Source organism: Camelina sativa, chromosome 18 (assembly GCF_030686135.1).
Source record: "Camelina sativa cultivar CO46 ecotype springtype chromosome 18, ASM3068613v1".
In the NCBI taxonomy this organism is placed as follows: Eukaryota; Viridiplantae; Streptophyta; class Magnoliopsida; order Brassicales; family Brassicaceae; genus Camelina; species Camelina sativa.
In genome coordinates, this window is record NC_141897.1 from 18,459,819 (window position 1) to 18,479,992 (window position 20,174).

Consider the following 20,174-nt stretch of genomic DNA (forward strand, 5'->3'; position numbering starts at 1 on the left):
ATATAAATAAGTGTATTATAGCAAAAAAATTATAATAATGTAAAATAAATTTTAATATATTTTTATTAAATTTAATTTTATATACAAAATTTTAAATCCACATATCGGACGGATCCTTATCTAATAATATATAATTAAAGTAATTTTTTTGGGTAACAGATTGATCCACGACATAGGTACGAGCACAATTTACACTTGTATTATGATGGTTGGTCAGCAAGCGAGAGTACTCAGCCTTTCTTCTTCTGGTAAATTCATAACACAAACTTTAGTCAATATTTATTTCTAATTTTATTCTTTAGTAACCGAAGCTGATTTGGTAGCCAAACCTTTTGAATGATACTAAAGGTTAGACATTGGAGATGGCAAGGAAGTAAATCTCATCAAATGTCCAAGAACCCTTCTTCAGTGCCAATGCATTACTTACCTTGGTCCGGTACGTATATACTTTGTTATTTGGTTAGTTAATTCCGGTTATTGAAGACAACAACTGATTTTATATTTGGTTTGGTTAACCAGAAAGAGAGACAAGCGTACGAAGTGGTGTTGGAAAATGGGAAACTAGTCAACAAACAAACCAAGAACCTCGTGGAGACCATCGAAGGAACTAAGTGGATCTTCGTGTTGAGCACGACAAGAAGACTATACGTTGGTCAGAAACAAAAAGGTCGGTTTCAACAAGGCTGAGTTTTCTCTCCGGCGTTGCCATTACTGCTGCCGGTAGAATTGTTTCACAAGGCGGAGTACAACTTGTACTCATTTATATAATTCACATAATTTAATTTTACATGTATTTTTTTTTTTGAGGTTTGTAACCTTTTTTATTTACTTGTAACATTTGTACTTTCACATCATTAGTTTTCAGATGATATAGTGTTAATGTGTACAATTAAATGGTTGTAAACAACAGTGGGGAAATACTTTGGTGTTAACATCATAAATGTAATAAAAATGGAAATAACCCTTTTGAATCATTCTTTATTATTTTTAATCTTAATATATCTTATATTATAATTTAGCATTATATTGATAACAATATAAACTTGATATCTCAAAGCATAAACATGTATTCAAATTGGTGTACATCATGAATTCATTCCCTTTGTTTCCTTGTCAAGCATCTGTCCACACAACGAAACACCAAATCAGTTTCTTATGACATCAGTAAACTTGGTTTACCTATATTAATATGATTGGTTCAAAAAATATTAAGCGATTGCAGATAATAAAACTAGTAAATATGTTCCTCCACATGAAGATCAGTAAATACTAAATACCAATAAATAATTGAAACATTAGGTATACTACTGCAGCCTGAAACATATTGTTTCCTCAGATAAGGTATTCAAGAGCAAATGTATTCAAGAGCAAATGAAACGTTTTCTAAGTCCACATTCCTCCTCCTCTATTTAAATACCCCCAACATAACCATTAACATCCAAAAGTTCTTTTATATATTGACAACATGTTCAAGCTCATTCATGTCCTACCTTTTCTACCATGCTAACCAACTATGCTCAGAGACTAAGACTGGGAAAATAAGAATATTGATTTATAATACTGGGAATTTATGTTTGCTATAGTATATAGTGGTAGAATGTTACATGCAAAAGAAATGCCTTGCTTCTCAAATCTTTGCTAATCTCCATTAGGTTCTTCATTTTCTTTTCTTGGCCTTGACGAATATCAATTTGTTTTCGCTGTAAATACATAATAAAATTTCAGTTTTAGGGAGATGAAAACATCCATCATATGCGCAAGACAATATTCTGTTTTGAGGTTTTTCAGAAGAAGCAAAGCTCATTGACATAATAGTATATTATTTTAGGACAACATAATTACGCATATTATATTTGGTCAATCTATCAACAATTATACAGAAAAACTTAGAACATAGAGTACTACAAGGAAAGGCCACAGACTACACACTTACAAGGATAAATTTTTTCTGATCCAACTCTTGCTGGATTTTGAACAGACTAAATGATAGGTCCTGAAGAATAGAAATACGAAGAAATAACAAAATCAATTTAAGATTAAATCCACTCACAATCAACTTGATACATATAATTATGAGACACTAAAAAATTAAATCATGAAGAATCATTTGATTGGGGATTATAATGTCCACTTGATTGAGCATATAGCTACAGTTCTTAACAAAATTCACATGATAAAGGTAAGAGAGAATACAGTTGAACAAGTGAGGAACCTTGTTTAAAGCTTTGGTTAAGTATGATTGTTTCAAAAAATATCAAGCAATTGCAGATGATAAAACTACTAAATATTTTCCTCCACATGAAGATCAGTAAATACTAAATACCAATACATAATTGAAACATTAGGTATGCTATTGCAGGCTGAACCAGACAGTTTCCTCAGATAAGGTATTCAAGAGCAAATGAAACGTGTTCTAAGTACACATTCCTCCTCCTGTATTTAAATACCCCAACATAACATTAACATGCAAAAGTATTTTAATATATCGACAACACGTTCAAGCTCATTCATGTCCTACATTTTCTACCATACTAAACAACTATGCTCAGAGATTAAGACATGGAAAATAAGAATATCGATTTATAACACTAGGAATATATGTTTGCTACAGTATATAGTGGTAGAATGTTACATGCAAAAGAAATGTCTTGCTTCTCATATCTTTCCACTTCTCCACTAGGTTGTATATCTTCTCGTCTTGGCCTTGAAGAATATCATTGTGTTTTTGCTGAAAATACAGCACAATATCCAGTTTTAGGGAGATGAAAACATCTATCATATGCGCAAGACAATCTTATGTTTTGAGGGTTTTTCAGAAGAAGCAAAGCTCATTGACATAATAGTATATTATTTTAGGACAACATAATTATGCATATTATATTTGGCCAATCTATCAGCAATTATACAGAAAAAAAACTTAGAACAGAGAGTACAAGGAAACACCAGAGACTACACACTTACAAGGATAAAGTTTCTCTGATTCAACTCATGCTCGATTTTGAACAGACTAAATGATAGGTCCTGAAGAATATAAATACAGAGAAATAACAAAATCAATTTAACATTAAATCCACTCACAATCAACTTGATTCATTTAATTATGAGACTAGTAAAATTAGTTCATGAAGAATCATTTGATTGGGGATTATAATGTCCACTTGATTAAGAATATAGCTACAATTCTTAACAAAATCCACATGATGAAGGTAAGAGCAAATACAGTTGAATAAGTGGGGAACCTCGTTTAAAGCTTTGGTTAAATATGGCGAAGTCTCACTTGAGTCTTCTTTGTGATCATTAGGTTCTTTCTTATGGAATACTGATTTGATTTTTTCTATCGCCTTTCTCATCTTGTTCGGTTCTTTTTTTCCATCTTCTGTAAATGTTAAACCATGTGAAAAAAAATTGAGACTTGTACTAGAATCAAGAAACAAATAAACTAAAAAAACAACATTATTTGGAAATTACACAGTGAAAGCTAAACAAAGTTTTAAGTTTTTACCAGAAACTATGTTGACAGCAGTCATCTTTTTTGCTTGAACAATGATGAGAGAATGAGAGAAATTGATGAAATCTAGGTATTTATAAGGTTTATATCTCAGAAGTCGAATTTGGGAAAAGAAAGTGCATGATTTAAACAAGGCAAGACAACATATAGGACATAATTTGAAAACATATGTAAAGACCACATCTAATCTCTTATTAATATAATATTTATTATTTTTAATGCATTTTACTTATATAAAATTTTTAATGATTGTATATCTTCATTGGTGAGAGACTCATCAATATAATAATTACTTTTTGTGTTGTTTAATTTGTGTAGTAATTTAATTTTACTTCATTTTAAATTACAAGATTTCATATCTGATTACATTTTCAATATATACACTTTTATCAATTAGTCATATTTGTTAATACAATCTATAATATTAATTATATAGTTGTTTATATAAATTATAATAGTATAAAACATCTATTATAAGATATGATTGTAATAATTATTATATTTTGAACTAATATTAATTAAAAAATATTAATCTGTAATTTAAAGTCATGCATAATGGAAATTATAAGTAATAAAATTTTCTTTTATGATTTTTAAAACAAAATAATAATAATGACATATAAACTATTGAATTATTTTTAAAAATTATTTTGGAGTTGATTGAGTATAATAAAGTAAAGATTATTTAGAAAGGGAGGCATGTGTCTTATACTCTTAGTCTCTTATGTAACACCCACATAAGAGGTTGTTAAGAATTTCTCAAAATAATATTGGATCCCACTTTATATGTTTTATGCTAATTAATTAAATCACTAATCCTATCCTATCTTTTTTTTGACAAACATCATATCCCATCTTATGTGCTCTTTTCTTAGAGGATTTAACTTGATATTTTAAGGATTTGGTAGGATTTTAATATTTTAGAATTTTGAAAGATTTAAGAGACTTTTAGGAGATTTGATTGTGTTTTAGATTTTTTCTCTTTTCCTAAAAAATAAAATGAAATGTGATTCTATAAGATTTTATTAGTTAACTTTGGGTGATTTTTAAATATTTTACAACGTACAAAAAGAAATTATATGCCAAAAAAAGAAAATTATGCTTATTTGTGAAGCTATAGGAGATGATGACGTACTTTGTCGCTATCACCAGAGAGTCTAAATCTGGTCAAAATGATCCCCTAATAACATATTTGATTGTTGAGATTTGAGTTTCTGATTAAATCCTGCAACAAAAAAACAAAGCCTTAGTGAAATGAAGAACAGAGGAAGAAAAATCTAAACAAAAAAGATGAGCAAACGGCACATGAAGAGAAGAAGGAAGAAGTCAACAAGGAAGTGAACTGAGTTTTCAATTGTGGTGTGACTTCCTGTAGAAATTTGTGAGCCACCGACATATCGCATTCCACTTCTTTATTTGTGCTTTTCATTATCATGATTCGTTTTGTTTGATATCTAATGATCAAAAGCTAATTATGTAACATATATGGATTCTAAAAGCAACAGCCCATTAATTTATCATGATCCGATATACTTTTACACTATGAGGTATACTTTGCGCAGACACAGAGGCAAATTGCATTACAAAAAAACAAAACGAGCTGAGGTATTCTAGTTAATACTGAACCTTGAGATTCAAATTAAAAGGAAGAACAGAGAGAGCTTACTGAACAAAGACGGTGGTTTAATTCACAGGAAGAGACAAAGCTTCAGGTTCACCAGTAGAGAAGGTGGCTGCTGGTCTGCGGAGATTAGAGCTGTCATTGAAATTGATCTTTCATCGACTGTTTTTTTTTTTTTTATGAAATCCTTTAGATTTTGTTACTCATATTTGTCAACTAAAAAGCCAAAAAAAAGTATTGCAAAATCATTCAAAATACCATTTTTTAAAAAATTGTGATATTTGAATAACACTAGATTTTAAATAAGTTTTATAATCCATGATTGAATAACAAGAGATTTTAGATTATTTTAAATGATTTTAAATAAATTTCAACTTGAATAACATAGGATTTTAAGAATACTTTAAATTTTTTTCAAAATGTGAAGTTGAATACCTCCCTCCTAGTTTAGACGGCCACATGACTGTTTTTTCATGGGTCTTTTCAAATAAATATCCACGTCCAATTTTTCTTTTTTTCTCTCCAATTTTTTTGGTCGTCTCAACATTCATCCACGCAGAGAAATAACATTTTTTGGTACTTTTTCTTTGTCTTTTTACTGCAGGAGTTTGAGAGTCAATATTCATAAAGTTTATCAACTATTAATATTTTGAGTGACATTTCTTATATATTTAAAAATAAATATTTAAGAACTATAGAACAAAATTCGAATTATTTCTCAGAGGTAGAGTGTAATTAGCTATTTTAATTGAATCATCATACATGCATATACTAGCTGTATATAGATATTGCTATTATGATATGTGATTGTTTAAAAGTAGCAATTGCGATTGAGAATTCTAATTTTTAGGTTATACATTAAAAAGAATTGTGTTTGTAACTTATTTCATAAATAAAAAAATGGTGGTCGTGTAGCGAGATAGTATATATAAGAAAGAGATTAGTTATTTGCGCTCTTCTCTTCCATTTTTCTTTAATACGAAAACTGTATATCAAAGATTCCAAACATTCACAAATTTATTTGAAAGAACAAAAAAAAGTAAAATAAAATGTTACTTGACCATGCATTTAATTAGTAATAGCTCATGTAATTTAGTTTACACTCTACGTCTCTTGCTCTTAAGGTGTCAAGTCCATGTCGTGTATCTGACTTATCGGTGCAATTTTAGACATCCATTTCAAACTTTGACCTATTGGTCTTAGGTCAAGCCATGACAAAAGGGAAGAATGATCTCCTTTTATGTAATATCATTTACTCATAATATGAAATCGACATTAAGGAATGTGACCCACCTCGTCGACAAAAGAGAAGAATGAATATTAGTGAATAGCTCATACAAATATGAAATCGATATTCAATATGTGGCTAATCTACATAACTATAGTATTTTCAATAGTTATAATATCTTAGACTTTATGATCACATATTATGTAGTTATATTTCACCAATGCGAAAACTTTAACATATATTGTATATAATTAAACAACATAAAGAAAAAAAACAGCACAAAAAGTAGACAAGAATATTCAAGTCGAAATACACGTAATTGTGGTTTTACTTGTTGACCTATTTGGGGGATGGTGTTTTTACGCCTTTTCTACTATATATATATATATATCCAAACCCTTTTCTTACGCCTCGAGTAAGAGTCTTCTCAGTGCCCATAATAAAATCAAATAGTATTTTAATATGATCATTCAATTTTCTATAACTCTTAATTAGTCTCTAATATATACATTGTAACATTGTTTAATGAGTATTGCGATTGTTAAGTGAAAAAAGTGGCACTTTTTTTACAGTTCGAAACCACGTTTTCACTCTGTTTTACTCTTAAGAAAGCTTTGACAAATATTATCAAAATTTCGATGTCGATCTTGAAGGACTAAAACCAATAATTCTAGATTCATATATACAAACTTCTTGGTTACAAGGAAAACCTAGCATAACCATAGTTTTACTAATTAATCGTTATTGTCTTTCGAATGAATTATTGAATAGCGCTCTAAAACCTAGAGATTAATTTTGTTTATTAAGGATTACTGACCATAGTCCAAAAACATAGTTTTACTAAGGATTTTTTTTTGGTCCAGCTGTTTTAGATAATTCTTCTTATCAAAAACATTTTTTCAGGACTGCCAATAACAATTAAATATTGAGGGTTATAGGTGCACTTCAACGTCATATGACACCTATCAAAGAAAACAAGGATGATTGTTGTATGCGTAATCGTTATAATATACTACACACTTGTGTTATTTTGTGTCTGGTAAAAGGCGACCAAAGTGAGATAAATATACCAACAACTTTAAACTAACGCGTACGCACGCTGCTGTACGATCTAGTAGAAAACTAGTAGTAGAAGAAGAAGAAGAAACTATTTTGGGAAAACCAAAAGTAAAAGGACTTGACCGCAATTGGTTGACTCTGCATTTACATATCACGATTCCGAACCAGTTTTGGTGCTCTTTAATGTGTCTTTATCAGATACATATACTTACATGGTTGCTTTCTTTGACTGTCATAAATCATACTACTAACATTTATTTTATTAACGTAGTAATGAATCAAATTAATCTTTATACTACTAACATATATAAAGATGTTTGGACCGCTGAAAATCAAATTAATCACAACTTTTCTTAATCTTATTTGGCTTTTACACTATCAAGCATAATCATAAACATTAGTGTTATTTAAATTTTAGTGACCCACACACTCCACCTAACTCCAATGTGATAGATTTGATTTGACTTGTGTAAAACCCTTTAACCAAGCCGTAATTTCTTTTACAAGTTTTCGTTTGCTAGTTACAATTGATGTTTCATTGACGAAAAGAAAAAGTTACAATGTTTAATTATAAGTTAAAGGTTTCACCATCTTATTCTTATATTAGTCCCAACCCAAAGACGAATTATTGCTATAGGACATGATATCAATATAAGTAATACTTTGGTGCTGCCATCACAAATTTAATAACATTCTTTATTATTTGTAGTACCTGATTAGGCTCCTAGATTATACTGGTATATTAGCATTATATTATTAATCTTAAAAACTTAATATCTCAAACCATAAGAGTATAATTAAATTTTCAACACGGCATAATTGAAATAAAAATCTTATATGCAGAATCGGTTAAATTTTAGAAGTATAAACTTCAAATATAAACAGCTCGTAATCTGAATAATTCAACATAATGATTTAATTCAAGAATATTTGTGTTGTTCTTATATAGATTTGAAAGATTGGTTTGTTTCAATAGAAAAAGCACACAACCCAAGAATATTTAATCCTAATAAGTAGACAACAGAGCAAATCCGTTGACCGTAAAAATATTGAAATCCATAAAAGTTGGGAGTTATATAAGAGCAAGGGCATTGGTGAGGGACAATTTTTGGTCCCTCAAATTTAATAATAACATTTTGAAAGTTTTTTATTTTTAGTAAGAATATTGGTGTCTATTTGTATTTGGTCCCCTGAATAAAATAATAATATTTTGAAAATTTAAACATTAATTTAAAATTGAAAAACAAAAACATACAATTAGGAAATTAATAACAGAAAACATAAAAACATCAAAACAAAAACAAACATTTCATAAACTTTTAAACATACAAAACACAAAAGCATATTAAAATAGAATAGGACAACTCAACAAACCATAAAACATGATAGTGTTTGAGACCATCCATACCAAGAGTAAGCACATTGGCAGGAGAGTTAGTGAGTTCTCTCCCGAAAATCACACCGTAAGAAACATCATCATCATACTTCAGCTTCTTCTCTAGCGCAGGACCAGTTCCAAATCCAATGATATCAACAGACTTCAAAGATGGTTTCTTTGATTCAGACTTATACCTACTATCTTCAAACAAACCAGGCACTATGCCTATAGACACAAACACCCAAAATCAGTTCCAAAACCGTAATAAACAAGACTCAAGCTTCTCTTGTTACTAACTAAAGTTACCTGAAGCTAAACCTGATGCAAAAACTAAGCTTAGACTCATCAGAAACACTTGAAGCAAGCACAACAGCAACAATACTAGATTTAGAAGCTTTAGAAACTGTAACTACATCATCACCAAGGCTATGGCTAGGTTCCAGAAAAGAGGCCGAGAGTATGACCCATGGTTTAATTTTCGCAATGAAATAGTCTCATTCGTCCCCAAGGTGTACAGCTCCATAGCATTGTGAAACACCTATATCACTGTGAAGTCTATGGCTAGGTTCCAGAAAAGAGACTTGTACCTTAGATTGGGGAATCAATTGTTTTGCGCAGTATGGTTCTCTCTCTGGTGAAATTGATTCCTTGACACCAACCACTTTTATTTCATGAATCTCCTCTACGACCTGTTGAGAGTCTTCTTCACACATAATCAAGATCTCTCATCTCTATATCATATGTTTCATATCACACACAATCCCATCCATACGTTTCACAATTCAATTCTAAAGATAAACAAGATGAATCCTACATAAAGATTATTACGAGCATAAGTTATTTTGGTACATACGCGCTACCTCCTTCAATGAACCGCTCAGCCAAGATAGCATTTTGGCAAGTAAATTCACCAAAGAGGGGAATCCTGCATCAGAAAACATATACACTATTTCTACAATTAACATATACACCACAAAACTGTATGGAAACTTTTCTCTGTTAATGTTAACCTCGTCACAACGACCAAACTGAAGCATCTCTTTACCAGACATACCATAGGAAGCAAGATGCAAAACACAGTCCGCTCCATCTAATGAACGATCTACATCTACTTTCTTAGTCAAATCCCCTGTTTCATCATCATCACCATCAATTCCACTAAAATTGACAAGAGAGCGTTGTTTGTGATCTACCAACTAATTCATAGGATTTGAGATTTAAGAAATTAAGAGATCAAATCGATGGAATTCAAAGGTTAGATAGAAAAAAGGGATCGATGGGATTGAAACCTTGGATGCAGAGAACGCCACTGATTCTGAGATCATCGGACCAAGGAGAAGAGTCGCGGAGGTCGAGCGAGCTCCATGGCGAACGAGCTCTAAGCAGAGGGCGGCACCGACGAAGCCGAGACCTCCAGTGACGACGAAGGTGTTAACTTCGACTCCTTCGTTCTCACTCCTTCACCGATTGGTTCCGATTTGAGAGAAAAATCTCTTCCGATTGCAGAGGCGAAAAAAAGAGAGAGAAGAGGAAAAACGAGAAACAAGAGAAGTTTTTTTTTCGTCCCTAATGCTGTCCCTAAGCCAATCACAAACAACCACGTGGCCAAGTCGACGGACGAAAAACGTCCCGTTTGAAGATATGTTTCTTCGTTAATGGACCATTTTTCATTTATTTTTAAAACAAAAATCATGGGGGACGGAGCAAAAGGACGCCGATGCACATGGTCTAAAAAAAAAAAAAAAAAAAAAAATCCGACGACGCATTCAAAGACGTCCCCACACGTTCGGTGCGTATGTATATCAAACACGGCCACATTCACATTCACATATATGTTAGTAAAGTGAGTATTTATGTATATGCAACTCCTAACAGTTCCATCATCACTACGAGTCTACGAGAACGTATTCAAAGTTGCCTTACACGCTAGTATGTATACAAACCACTAACAAATAAATCTATAACATTGGAATATGAAAATCAAGAGCTCGTGTGGTTTGATTTTTTATTGCGGTTTTTCAAGTCCGAGGAAAACGTAAAACCTTTGAATCAAGACTGGAAGAAAAATCTTCACTGCGTATCCTAAGGTCCAATCTCATTTTTTTTGTTCTCACCAAAATAAAATAAAACGCTAATAATTACATCATACATTATATAGCCATTGATATAAATATAGACGACAGATGGGCAAAGAAGAGACATAACCAGAAACAGAGTTCTTCTTTTTGTCTTTAATAGGTAGTGTGTCTCTGTTTTATACAAAAAAAAATCTTTCGACGAAACTTCTTCAGATTGTAAACACAGTGTAAGTATCTTCCGCAATCTTTGGATTACAATCCTAAAACAATTTTCATTTTCTCCAACTCTTGTCTGAATCTGTACTTATCTTTTTTACAGGTTAGCTTCAATGGCTTTGTCTTTGGGATACTTACAAAGAGACAACAGTTTCAAGAAAGATTCACGAGAGTGTGAAACACCAAGAATCCGTAATAACCCAGTAAACATGTATCTTGAGAAGACCTTGTCGTTCAAAGATTTGGTCAACCAGGGTAACAATTACAACAAAGAAGATAACAGCGGGGTCAAAACGAGAAGAGGTATAAACTTGAGAGGTCCTAAACCAGATAACATGATTCTTGAGAGGAGTCTCTCGTTCACGAGCCTAGTCCAAGTGGGAGGAGAAGACGAAGATGACGAAAGAGGCTCGTCTCCGAAACGAAGGAACAGAGGCAAAATGGGGAATTTAACGGCGTTGAGTTTACCAGCACCGACGCCGTTTTGGTCTCCTAGACCTTCAACGGAGCTAGACGCCGCCGCCGTTACGTTACAAAAGGTTTACAAGAGTTATCGAACGCGTAGAAACCTTGCTGACTGTGCGGTAGTTGTTGAAGAGTTATGGTACGTTGAGTTCTATTTTCTTATGAAATAACCCCCGTTACTTTCAATTTTGGAAGATTTAACCCCCTGATTTTGTGTGCTTTTGATTAGGTGGAAAGAGTTGGAATTGGCAACGTCAGAACCGTACAAAACCAGTGAGAAACCGGAGTCGGCTGTATCTAGGTGGGCAAGAGCTGGAACTAAAGCAGCAAAGGTAATTTAAAATTAATTAAGGTACTAATTAATTAATGTCATACATTATCATTAACCATTTTGTTCTTTTGGTTATAGGTGGGGAAAGGATTGTTGAAAGATGATAAAGCACAAAAATTAGCATTGCGACACTGGTTAGAAGCCGTAAGTATTCGACTTTTTGTTTATTGTTAGAGACTTTGATATTGACATATGACTTTGGTATATAATAAAACATATTCTTTTTTATTATAGATTGATCCACGACATAGGTACGGGCACAATTTACACTTGTATTATGATGTTTGGTCAGCAAGCGAGAGTACTCAGCCTTTCTTCTTCTGGTAAATTCATAACACAAACTTTAATCAATATTTATTTCTAATTTTATTCTTTAGTAACCTAAGCTGATTTGGTAGCCAAACCTTTTGAGTGATACTAAAGGTTAGACATTGGAGATGGCAAGGAAGTAAATCTCATCAAATGTCCAAGGACCCTTCTTCAGCGTCAATGCATCACTTACCTTGGTCCGGTACGTATATACTTTGTTATTTGGTTAGTTAATTCCGATTATTGAAGACAACAACTGATTTTATATTTGGTTTGGTTAACCAGAAAGAGAGACAAGCGTACGAAGTGGTGGTGGAAAATGGGAAACTAGTCAACAAACAAACCAAGAACATTGTGGAGACTATCGAAGGAACTAAATGGATATTCGTGTTGAGCACGACAAGAAGACTATACATTGGTCAGAAACAAAAAGGTCGGTTTCAACATTCGAGTTTTCTCTCCGGCGCCGCCATTACCGCCGCCGGTAGAATTGTTTCACAAGGCGGAGTTGTAAAAGCCGTGTGGCCATACAGTGGTCATTATCTCCCGACGGAAGAGAATTTTAGAGAATTCATCAGTTTCTTGAGAGAAAACAACGTGGATCTAACTAATGTCAAGGTGATTAAAGCTAATTAAAACCTCTAACTACGTCAATAATTAAAATTCGTTATAAAATGTTTTAATTATTTTTCTTATTCAATTTTGTTATAGATGAATGCGATTGACGATGATAATCATTTGGTCACAAATGACGGAAGCACAAAGCCGTCGAAGGTGGTGGTGACGAAATCGGACGGTTCAGATGAAAAGAAACGCTTTTCGTGTAAGTGGAGTACTGGAAACGGTCCTAGGATCGGGTGTGTGCGGGACTATCCAATAGATCTACAGACGCGAGCGCTTGAACAAGTCAACCTTTCTCCACGTGTGGTCAAAGGAACAACGGGGTTATTTGGCCCAATACCTTCGCCAAGGCCCAGTCCAAAGATTCGTGTCTCTCCTAGACTATCTTGCATGGGTCTTCCAAGTCCAAGAAACTAATTTCCTTTTCCATTTCCTAATTTAATCAATTTTTCAAATATTTCCTTTTTTTTTTGCATTGCCCTAATGTTGGGTGATTCTTTAATTAGAGTACAACTTATACTCGTTTATAATTCACATAATTTAATTTTACATATACTTTTTTTTTTTTTTGAGGTTTGTAACCTTTTTTTATTTACTTTGTAACATTTGTACTTTTACATCATTATTTTTCTTCAAACAATTGTAATAGAATAATACCAAATAAAAATAATAAACGACTATTTCGTTCGTGGAAAACAGTTAGTATTTATTTGGACCGACCACAGTTACCAGATATTTTTAAAATCTTTCTCCTCGTATAATGTATGATTAGAAGAATTTAGTAGACCAGAGAGTAAAAGTCAAAATACGTCACGTGCGATTTACATTTTAAAGTGGCATTTGGAAGTCACGTGAGAAACGATCTTTACCGCTCACCAACGGCACGCGTAGCTCTCACGCTTGGTGACCCATTTCTTACTCTTAGCCAATCCAAATTTACCATTTTTTTATATTCATTTTTAAATTTATGACTTCAGTTTTTATCTCTACGCGTGTTAATAACGTTTAAATACCGAACTAAACCGGAAAATCAATCAACCGTCGTTATGGATCAAACCAAAAAAAGACACTAATTAATCCTTTAACTAAAAGTAATACTAACGTATTGGTGAAAGTAATAAAATTTGGTATTTTCATAACGTATTGTTTGAAAATTTTAAATTTGAATAAGTGGTGATTAATAATGGAGAATTTTGTTAACTGGTTTTACGGTTTAGTTAAACCGGGATATTAGGAACCGTGCAAAGCAGCGAGCGAGGAATTAATTAATAATAATAATTACCTGTAAGGAAAGAGAGGAGAGAAGAAAAGAAAAGGAAAAGACTCAAACTTTGAGAAAACAAACAAACAAAACACCTTCATTCTCCTCCTCCTCCAGATCAAAGCTTCCCTTTTTTACCCTCGTTTTTTCCAATTCGCGTCAAGAGAGAGAGACAAAGAAAGAAGAGAGAATCTTTGTTGTTCCAGATCGTGAAGAAGAAGATGTGGGAAGAAAGAATGAAGATGATGATGAGTATCTGTTATTCTTCCCTGTTTCAGCCCTAATTCTGGGTCTTTCTTAATTTGTTTTTCTGGGTTTGAGCTGCTGATTCCGGTTGATTAAAGGGTTCGTTTTGGAGGGCACAAATTCGTTTTTTTTTTTCTTTGGAAAGAGAATTAAAAGTTTTCTCCTTTAGAGTCGGCGTTGAAGGTTGAGAGAGATTATTATAGTTTAGGGTTTTGGATATCTGAATTTGGTGAATGTCGATGGAGTCTCGTGTGGGAAACAAATACCGTCTCGGCCGGAAGATTGGAAGCGGTTCATTCGGAGAGATCTATCTTGGTTCGACTTTTTCTTCAATTGGATTCGTTTTTTTTACCTTCTTAACAATGTGTTGGTTTGGAATTGCTAACTTTGTCCTTGGGATGTTCTTTCTTTAGGTACTCATATTCAAACGAATGAAGAAGTTGCAATCAAGCTCGTGAGTTCTTGTTGCTTCAAAACTTTGTTCCCTGCTTTTTTTGTGTGTGTGTGTGTTGATAGCATCATCTGAAGATGTTTTCATTACGTATAGAGACAATGTAGTTTGTTTGCTATAATAAGGAATGATGGATTCACTTCTGGAGTTAGATTTGGACATTTGTTAGAGCTTTAAAACATTTAATCAGCTACTTGAGTTAGATCAACATATAGGATAACAAAAGTCATTTCTTATTTCTCTTAAGCCTCTGTCAAATTTATCAGCTGAGTATGTTTTTTATTGCCAGGTTGGTTTGTTATTGATAATAAGAGTTCTCTTTTTTTTTTATGGCAGGAAAATGTGAAGACGAAACATCCACAGCTACTCTATGAATCAAAGCTGTACAGAATTCTACAAGGAGGAAGTAAAAATATTCATCTCTGATAAAATAGTCTTATGGTTCTTTGTTCTGTCATTCTATTTGCTCTTTTTTATAACCATGTCCTGAATCGCTTTTCAACCTCTGATTATGGCAGCTGGTGTTCCAAATGTGAAGTGGTTTGGTGTTGAAGGTGACTACAATGTTCTGGTGATGGATTTACTTGGGCCTAGTCTTGAAGACTTGTTCAATTTCTGTAGTAGGAAACTTTCCTTGAAGTCAGTACTCATGCTCGCAGATCAAATGGTAAAAATCACTGTTATCTTTATATGTGACTCTTTTTCGTCTTTAGCTTAGTTTTACTCATTGACTATGTTGTTTCCTTCCTTCACATACAGATAAACCGTGTTGAGTTTTTCCATTCGAAATCTTTCCTCCACCGAGATCTTAAGCCAGACAACTTTCTTATGGGTTTAGGAAGGCGTGCAAACCAGGTTTCCTTCACCCTTATCTTCGATTTTGTTCTCATTTTACTTTTGAAGTTATTATCTCGGAAACGACTCACTTTTTTTTTTTGACGTTTCTAAAGGTATACATTATCGACTTTGGTCTTGCTAAGAAATACCGGGATAATACTACCCATCAGCACATTGCTTACAGGTGAGACAGTCGAATCAACTGTTACCAGTCTACACTTCTTTTTTTCTACTTACAAATCGAAATTTACCTGTCATTTACTATTTTGTAGAGAAAATAAGAATCTCACTGGAACTGCAAGATATGCTAGTATGAACACTCACTTGGGAATTGGTAAGTTTGACAAAAACCTGTTTTAGTTTTTTTTTCGGGTTTTAATGCTCTCAACACTGCCCTTGTATTAATGTAATGTTTTTCATGTAGAGCAAAGCCGAAGGGATGACCTAGAGTCTCTTGGTTACATTCTCATGTATTTCCTAAAAGGAAGGTGAGTAGTACTACCTACATACATACCTGTTTCGTTTCACTTTGTTCTTATCCTCAAACCTTATTGTAATATACGGTGGTTTTGTTTTAGTCTTCCTTGGCAAGGACTTAAAGCTGGAACCAAGAAACAAAAGTATGAGAGAATCAGTGAAAAGAAAGTCTCTACATCCATTGAGGTAAAGTTTCAAACTTTCAATCACAAAGTTGATACTTTATTTCAAACTTTTAACTCATTTTACCTTAACAATTTGCTCATCTTCCTCCAGTCATTGTGCCGTGGTTACCCATCCGAATTCGCATCTTACTTCCACTACTGTCGTTCGCTTCGATTTGATGATAAACCAGATTACGGTTATCTCAAAAGAATATTCCGGGATCTCTTCATCCGCGAAGGTTCTGAAACATTTTCTTCTTTCCCTCTCAAATCCCCATGTTTTCCCAACTCTTCACTTTCTAACATTCTCTTTTTTTTTCGCCAGGGTTTCAATTCGATTATGTGTTTGACTGGACCATATTGAAATATCAACAGTCACAACTAACAGCTCCTCTATCACGTGGCTTAGTAAGTCATGGGGTTGGAACTAGTGCGGGTTTGCCTCCTGGACTAACCAGCATGGATAGATACGGAGGTGAGAATTGTAAAACTTATTATGAGCTCTTGAACCAATCGAATGTTTTATTAAAAACTTAGAAAGTTTAAAGCTTTGTATGTTTTGTTTGAAGGCGAGGAAGAAGGAGGGAGACCACCAATGGATTCATCACGAAGGAGAATGTCAGGAGCTCTTGAAAACTCTGGCAACTTTTCATCAAGAGGCCCAATGGTATGATATATTGCTCTGTTTTGTTTTTTTTTTCTCTACACAAAAAACACTGTTTTAGCAAATCTAAAAGCTCTCTGTCTCTAGATTTTAAAGTGTAAAAAAAACAAAACAAAAAAGAATTTCTAGACTTTTCCATTAGCTTTGGTAGCAATCAATTACGTTTGGAATGTGAAAGCGGTTCTGAAGTTAACATAATCTCCATGAGGAAAATTCTTGTTGAATTTGCTGAGAAACAACACAAAAACTTAAAAAATTTCTATAACTGGACTAAGTGCATTTTGATAATCTTGCTTGAGAATGGGGAGTTCGATTTAACAAAAAATAAAAAGGTTTATTGGTATATTCAAGCTGCATATAATTCTGTAGGTAATTATGATTACTATCTAAACTAGTTTCCAGTTCCACTTCTGCATGAGCAAGTCCCGACTTTGATATGGAAAAATGAATTAAAAAAAAAAAAAAAGAACCAAAAACAAAATTAATAGATCCATAAAAGTTTCAAACTACTGTATATATTTATATTCCTTCCATATTTTGATGTATGCTCTGTTCAAAATGTGTGACTGGTTTCTTCTATATAAGTAAATATTTTTGTCCGTTGTCAACAATTTGATGCGTTTATTTACAGATGCCAAGCTCGTCGCTGTTCGCACAATCAGCAGGATCATCGAGGAGAGTAACGTCGGAGGAACTACAAAGATGCCGTACCGGGGCCGGATTAAGAAACTCTCCGGCGATAACAACGTCGGAAGGGAAGAGATCTGCTTCAACCAGAAAACATTACGATTCTGCCATCAAAGGCATCGAGACCCTCCAAGTCTCTGACGAAAGGTTTCACCACCACTGAATCCATCCATCCATCGTTTAGCAGAGTTGTTGTGTTTTCTTCAGAGCTTTTTTATATGATATATAAAGCTTTGGACTCTATTATACTGCAGAAACGAGATTGATTTTTTTTCTTTCTAAAGTTCATTAATCGCTTTTTTTGTTCTGTTTTTTTTTTTTTTACTACGAAGGGAAGTTAAATTCAGTGTTTTGGAATTGGAACATCGCATAAAGTATTAATTACGTTATAGCGTTTAGCAATACGACGAACTCGTATTATGTACTTATTGTTTTTAAAGTAAAAGGAAAATCCTGCACAGAGTGAAAAGAAAGGGGTTAAATTAAAATAAAAAGGAATATAGAAGGGGTAAAATGCAATATACATAAAAGTATGAGATTCGTTCTATCCGGCGATTACTTCACACAACACGCTCGTTGTTCTTTTCCTTACTCTTTCTCCTCTCATAAGAGTTTGCTTGTTCATAAGAACCCTAATCTCGTTGGTTTCGAATCTGGAAACTCGAAATCGATAAATTCGTTCGAGAGATCTGATAGTTCTATCTTCAAAGATCTCTGTAATCGTTGTGAATTTGCGGAGTCTTCAGTTCGGGGCGAAATCGGTGAGTCTTTAAATCTTGAGATTATCTTTTTGATTTTGATTTTCGTAAGATCTGATCGTTCCTTAGTATATTCACTGGATATTTCTCCCGTTAAGTTCTCGATTAACTTAAGAACATGAAAAAATTGATCTGCCTTACTAGTTTTTAGCCTGTGGTTTTGTGTATTGAGTTCGATCTCGGAGAGATTGACATATAGATGTTACATTTTGGAAGAGCTTAGAAAGAGTTATTTTAATTAGAATTGCGTTTGGCGATTTACCCAATGTTGGTTTGTTGTTGTTTTTACTCGTTAGTGTTCTTGAACTTAGCTTGTTAAGTTTTGTAAATTGTAGGAAATGGCAGAAAAAAATTCACCACCTGGCTCTGTGGAAGAGAAAGCAGATCAAATTGTTGAAGCTAACCCATTGGTTACGGATGATACTTCACTTGAAACCATAGTTCGGAGGTTCCAGGATTCAATGTCAGAGTCGAAGACGCATAAGTTCTGGGAGACTCAACCTGTTGGGCAGTTTAAGGATATTGGGGATACGAGTTTGCCTGAAGGCCCTATTGAGCTTGCAACTCCGTTATCTGAGGTTAAGCAAGAGCCGTACAACCTTCCTTCTGTTTATGAATGGACCACTTGCGATATGAACTCTGATGATATGTGTTCAGAGGTGTACAACCTTCTCAAGAACAACTATGTTGAGGATGATGAGAATATGTTCAGGTTCAATTACTCCAAGGAGTTTCTAAGGTGGGCACTGCGGCCACCTGGTTATTACCAGAGCTGGCATATTGGTGTCCGTGCCAAGACTTCGAAGAAGCTCGTTGCTTTCATCAGCGGTATCCCAGCAAGAATCAGGGTGCGTGATGAGGTTGTGAAAATGGCAGAGATCAATTTCTTGTGTGTTCACAAGAAGCTCAGGTCTAAGAGACTCGCTCCTGTCATGATCAAGGAGGTGACAAGAAGGGTTCATTTGGAAAACATCTGGCAAGCGGCTTATACCGCAGGAGTTATACTTCCTACACCGATCACCACCTGTCAATACTGGCACAGGTCATTGAACCCGAAGAAGCTTATCGATGTTGGGTTTTCAAGGCTTGGACCGAGAATGACAATGAGCAGAACCATAAAACTCTACAAGTTGCCAGACACACCAATCACTCCTGGATTCAGGAAAATGGAACCACGCGATGTCCCTGCTGTTACAAGATTGCTTAGGAACTACCTTAGCCAGTTTGGAGTTGCGACTGATTTTGATGAGAACGATGTTGAGCATTGGCTACTCCCGAGAGAAGATGTGGTGGACAGTTACCTAGTAGAAAGCCCCGAAACTCATGATGTCACAGACTTCTGCAGCTTCTACACACTACCTTCGACAATCCTCGGTAACCCGAACTACACAACATTGAAAGCTGCTTATTCTTACTACAACGTAGCCACACAGACCTCGTTTCTTCAGCTGATGAATGATGCGCTAATCGTCTCGAAGCAAAAGGGTTTCGATGTGTTCAACGCGTTGGATGTGATGCACAACGAGAGTTTCTTGAAAGAGCTCAAGTTTGGTCCAGGAGATGGACAGCTCCATTATTATCTCTATAACTACCGTTTGAAAAGTGCGTTGAAGCCATCAGAACTTGGGCTTGTGCTCTTGTAAGCACAATAACTTGCTCTCTGATGGGTATTAGTTTGGTATCAACCAACTTGAAGTTTGGGTTTTTTTTTTTTTTTTTTGGTGCTTTCTTCTTCCATTTGAACTGTTACTGAAACTGACTTTTGAATTCTTTTGGGAATGCAATTTTTGAATTTTCTGCAAGTATGCTACTTAT

General features: G+C 33.9%; 5 protein-coding genes and 1 long non-coding RNA gene across 8 annotated transcripts; 4 read left to right on the forward strand and 2 right to left on the reverse strand.

Annotated features, from left to right (window-relative positions):
- Positions 1-952: 952 nt before the first annotated feature.
- On the reverse strand, positions 953-3,853 carry LOC104761768 (uncharacterized). Its single transcript, XM_087499574.1, has 7 exons — positions 3,503-3,853; positions 3,240-3,376; positions 2,962-3,021; positions 2,633-2,728; positions 1,934-1,993; positions 1,605-1,700; positions 953-1,121 (listed from the first exon to the last, which is right to left on the reverse strand). Exons 1-7 carry the CDS (start codon positions 3,525-3,527, stop codon positions 1,086-1,088), a joined length of 510 nt encoding a protein of 169 aa, XP_087355700.1. The 5' UTR covers positions 3,528-3,853; the 3' UTR covers positions 953-1,085.
- A 353-nt stretch (positions 3,854-4,206) lies between these two features.
- On the forward strand, positions 4,207-5,435 carry LOC147923056 (uncharacterized). Of its 2 annotated transcripts, XR_015588116.1 has the most exons (3): positions 4,443-4,889; positions 5,071-5,113; positions 5,203-5,435. It is a non-coding gene; the product is annotated as an uncharacterized LOC147923056 (long non-coding RNA). The 2 variants fall into 2 exon arrangements; XR_015588115.1 differs by having other exon boundaries at positions 4,207-5,113.
- A 3,189-nt stretch (positions 5,436-8,624) lies between these two features.
- On the reverse strand, positions 8,625-10,217 carry LOC104761770 (leucine aminopeptidase 1). Its single transcript, XM_087499575.1, has 4 exons — positions 10,084-10,217; positions 9,849-9,923; positions 9,648-9,719; positions 8,625-9,019 (listed from the first exon to the last, which is right to left on the reverse strand). The coding sequence occupies exons 3-4, from the start codon at positions 9,685-9,687 to the stop codon at positions 8,736-8,738; spliced, it is 324 nt and encodes a 107-aa protein (XP_087355701.1). The 5' UTR covers positions 9,688-9,719; positions 9,849-9,923; positions 10,084-10,217; the 3' UTR covers positions 8,625-8,735.
- A 731-nt stretch (positions 10,218-10,948) lies between these two features.
- LOC104761772 (IQ domain-containing protein IQM5) lies at positions 10,949-13,510 on the forward strand. Its single transcript, XM_010484889.3, has 8 exons — positions 10,949-11,099; positions 11,192-11,692; positions 11,783-11,885; positions 11,963-12,028; positions 12,119-12,207; positions 12,308-12,395; positions 12,479-12,811; positions 12,905-13,510. Exons 2-8 carry the CDS (start codon positions 11,202-11,204, stop codon positions 13,229-13,231), a joined length of 1,497 nt encoding a protein of 498 aa, XP_010483191.2. The 5' UTR covers positions 10,949-11,099; positions 11,192-11,201; the 3' UTR covers positions 13,232-13,510.
- Positions 13,511-14,094: 584 nt separating this feature from the next.
- Positions 14,095-18,003, forward strand: LOC104761773 (casein kinase 1-like protein 12). Of its 2 annotated transcripts, XM_010484890.2 has the most exons (13): positions 14,095-14,636; positions 14,735-14,775; positions 15,109-15,178; positions 15,291-15,439; positions 15,532-15,627; positions 15,723-15,793; positions 15,882-15,943; positions 16,034-16,097; positions 16,188-16,272; positions 16,363-16,489; positions 16,576-16,725; positions 16,820-16,917; positions 17,546-18,003. In XM_010484890.2, exons 1-13 carry the CDS (start codon positions 14,555-14,557, stop codon positions 17,762-17,764), a joined length of 1,314 nt encoding a protein of 437 aa, XP_010483192.1. In that variant the 5' UTR covers positions 14,095-14,554; the 3' UTR covers positions 17,765-18,003. The 2 variants fall into 2 exon arrangements, with proteins under 2 accessions (XP_010483192.1, XP_087354236.1); XM_087498110.1 differs by having other exon boundaries at positions 14,103-14,636; positions 16,188-16,489.
- A 70-nt stretch (positions 18,004-18,073) lies between these two features.
- LOC104761774 (glycylpeptide N-tetradecanoyltransferase 1) lies at positions 18,074-20,161 on the forward strand. Its single transcript, XM_010484891.3, has 2 exons — positions 18,074-18,362; positions 18,695-20,161. The coding sequence occupies exon 2, from the start codon at positions 18,698-18,700 to the stop codon at positions 20,000-20,002; it is 1,305 nt and encodes a 434-aa protein (XP_010483193.1). The 5' UTR covers positions 18,074-18,362; positions 18,695-18,697; the 3' UTR covers positions 20,003-20,161.
- The last annotated feature ends 13 nt before the right edge of the window (positions 20,162-20,174 follow it).

Excerpts from the sequence above, each read along its gene's own strand:
- LOC104761770 (XM_087499575.1), bottom strand. The coding sequence starts at position 9,687 with ATGCTATCTTGGCTGAGCGGTTCATTGAAGGAGGTAGCGC. Across the intron at positions 9,020-9,647 it reads TTCATTGAAGGAGGTAGCGC|GCATAGTGCCTGGTTTGTTT; the intron begins GTATGTACCAAA and ends TTGTGTCTATAG.
- LOC104761772 (XM_010484889.3), top strand. The coding sequence starts at position 11,202 with ATGGCTTTGTCTTTGGGATACTTACAAAGAGACAACAGTTTCAAGAAA. Across the intron at positions 12,396-12,478 it reads GCATCACTTACCTTGGTCCG|AAAGAGAGACAAGCGTACGA; the intron begins GTACGTATATAC and ends TTGGTTAACCAG. Across the intron at positions 12,812-12,904 it reads TGGATCTAACTAATGTCAAG|ATGAATGCGATTGACGATGA; the intron begins GTGATTAAAGCT and ends ATTTTGTTATAG.
- LOC104761768 (XM_087499574.1), bottom strand. The coding sequence starts at position 3,527 with ATGACTGCTGTCAACATAGTTTCTG. Across the intron at positions 2,729-2,961 it reads ATCAGAGAAACTTTATCCTT|CAAAAACACAATGATATTCT; the intron begins GTAAGTGTGTAG and ends CTGTATTTTCAG. Across the intron at positions 1,122-1,604 it reads GCAAGGCATTTCTTTTGCAT|ATGCTTGACAAGGAAACAAA; the intron begins GTAACATTCTAC and ends TTGTGTGGACAG.
- LOC104761774 (XM_010484891.3), top strand. The coding sequence starts at position 18,698 with ATGGCAGAAAAAAATTCACCACCTGGCTCTGTGGAAGAGAAAGCAGAT.
- LOC104761773 (XM_087498110.1), top strand. The coding sequence starts at position 14,555 with ATGTCGATGGAGTCTCGTGTGGGAAACAAATACCGTCTCGGCCGGAAG. Across the intron at positions 14,776-15,108 it reads AAGAAGTTGCAATCAAGCTC|GAAAATGTGAAGACGAAACA; the intron begins GTGAGTTCTTGT and ends TTTTTATGGCAG. Across the intron at positions 16,490-16,575 it reads GGATCTCTTCATCCGCGAAG|GGTTTCAATTCGATTATGTG; the intron begins GTTCTGAAACAT and ends TTTTTTCGCCAG.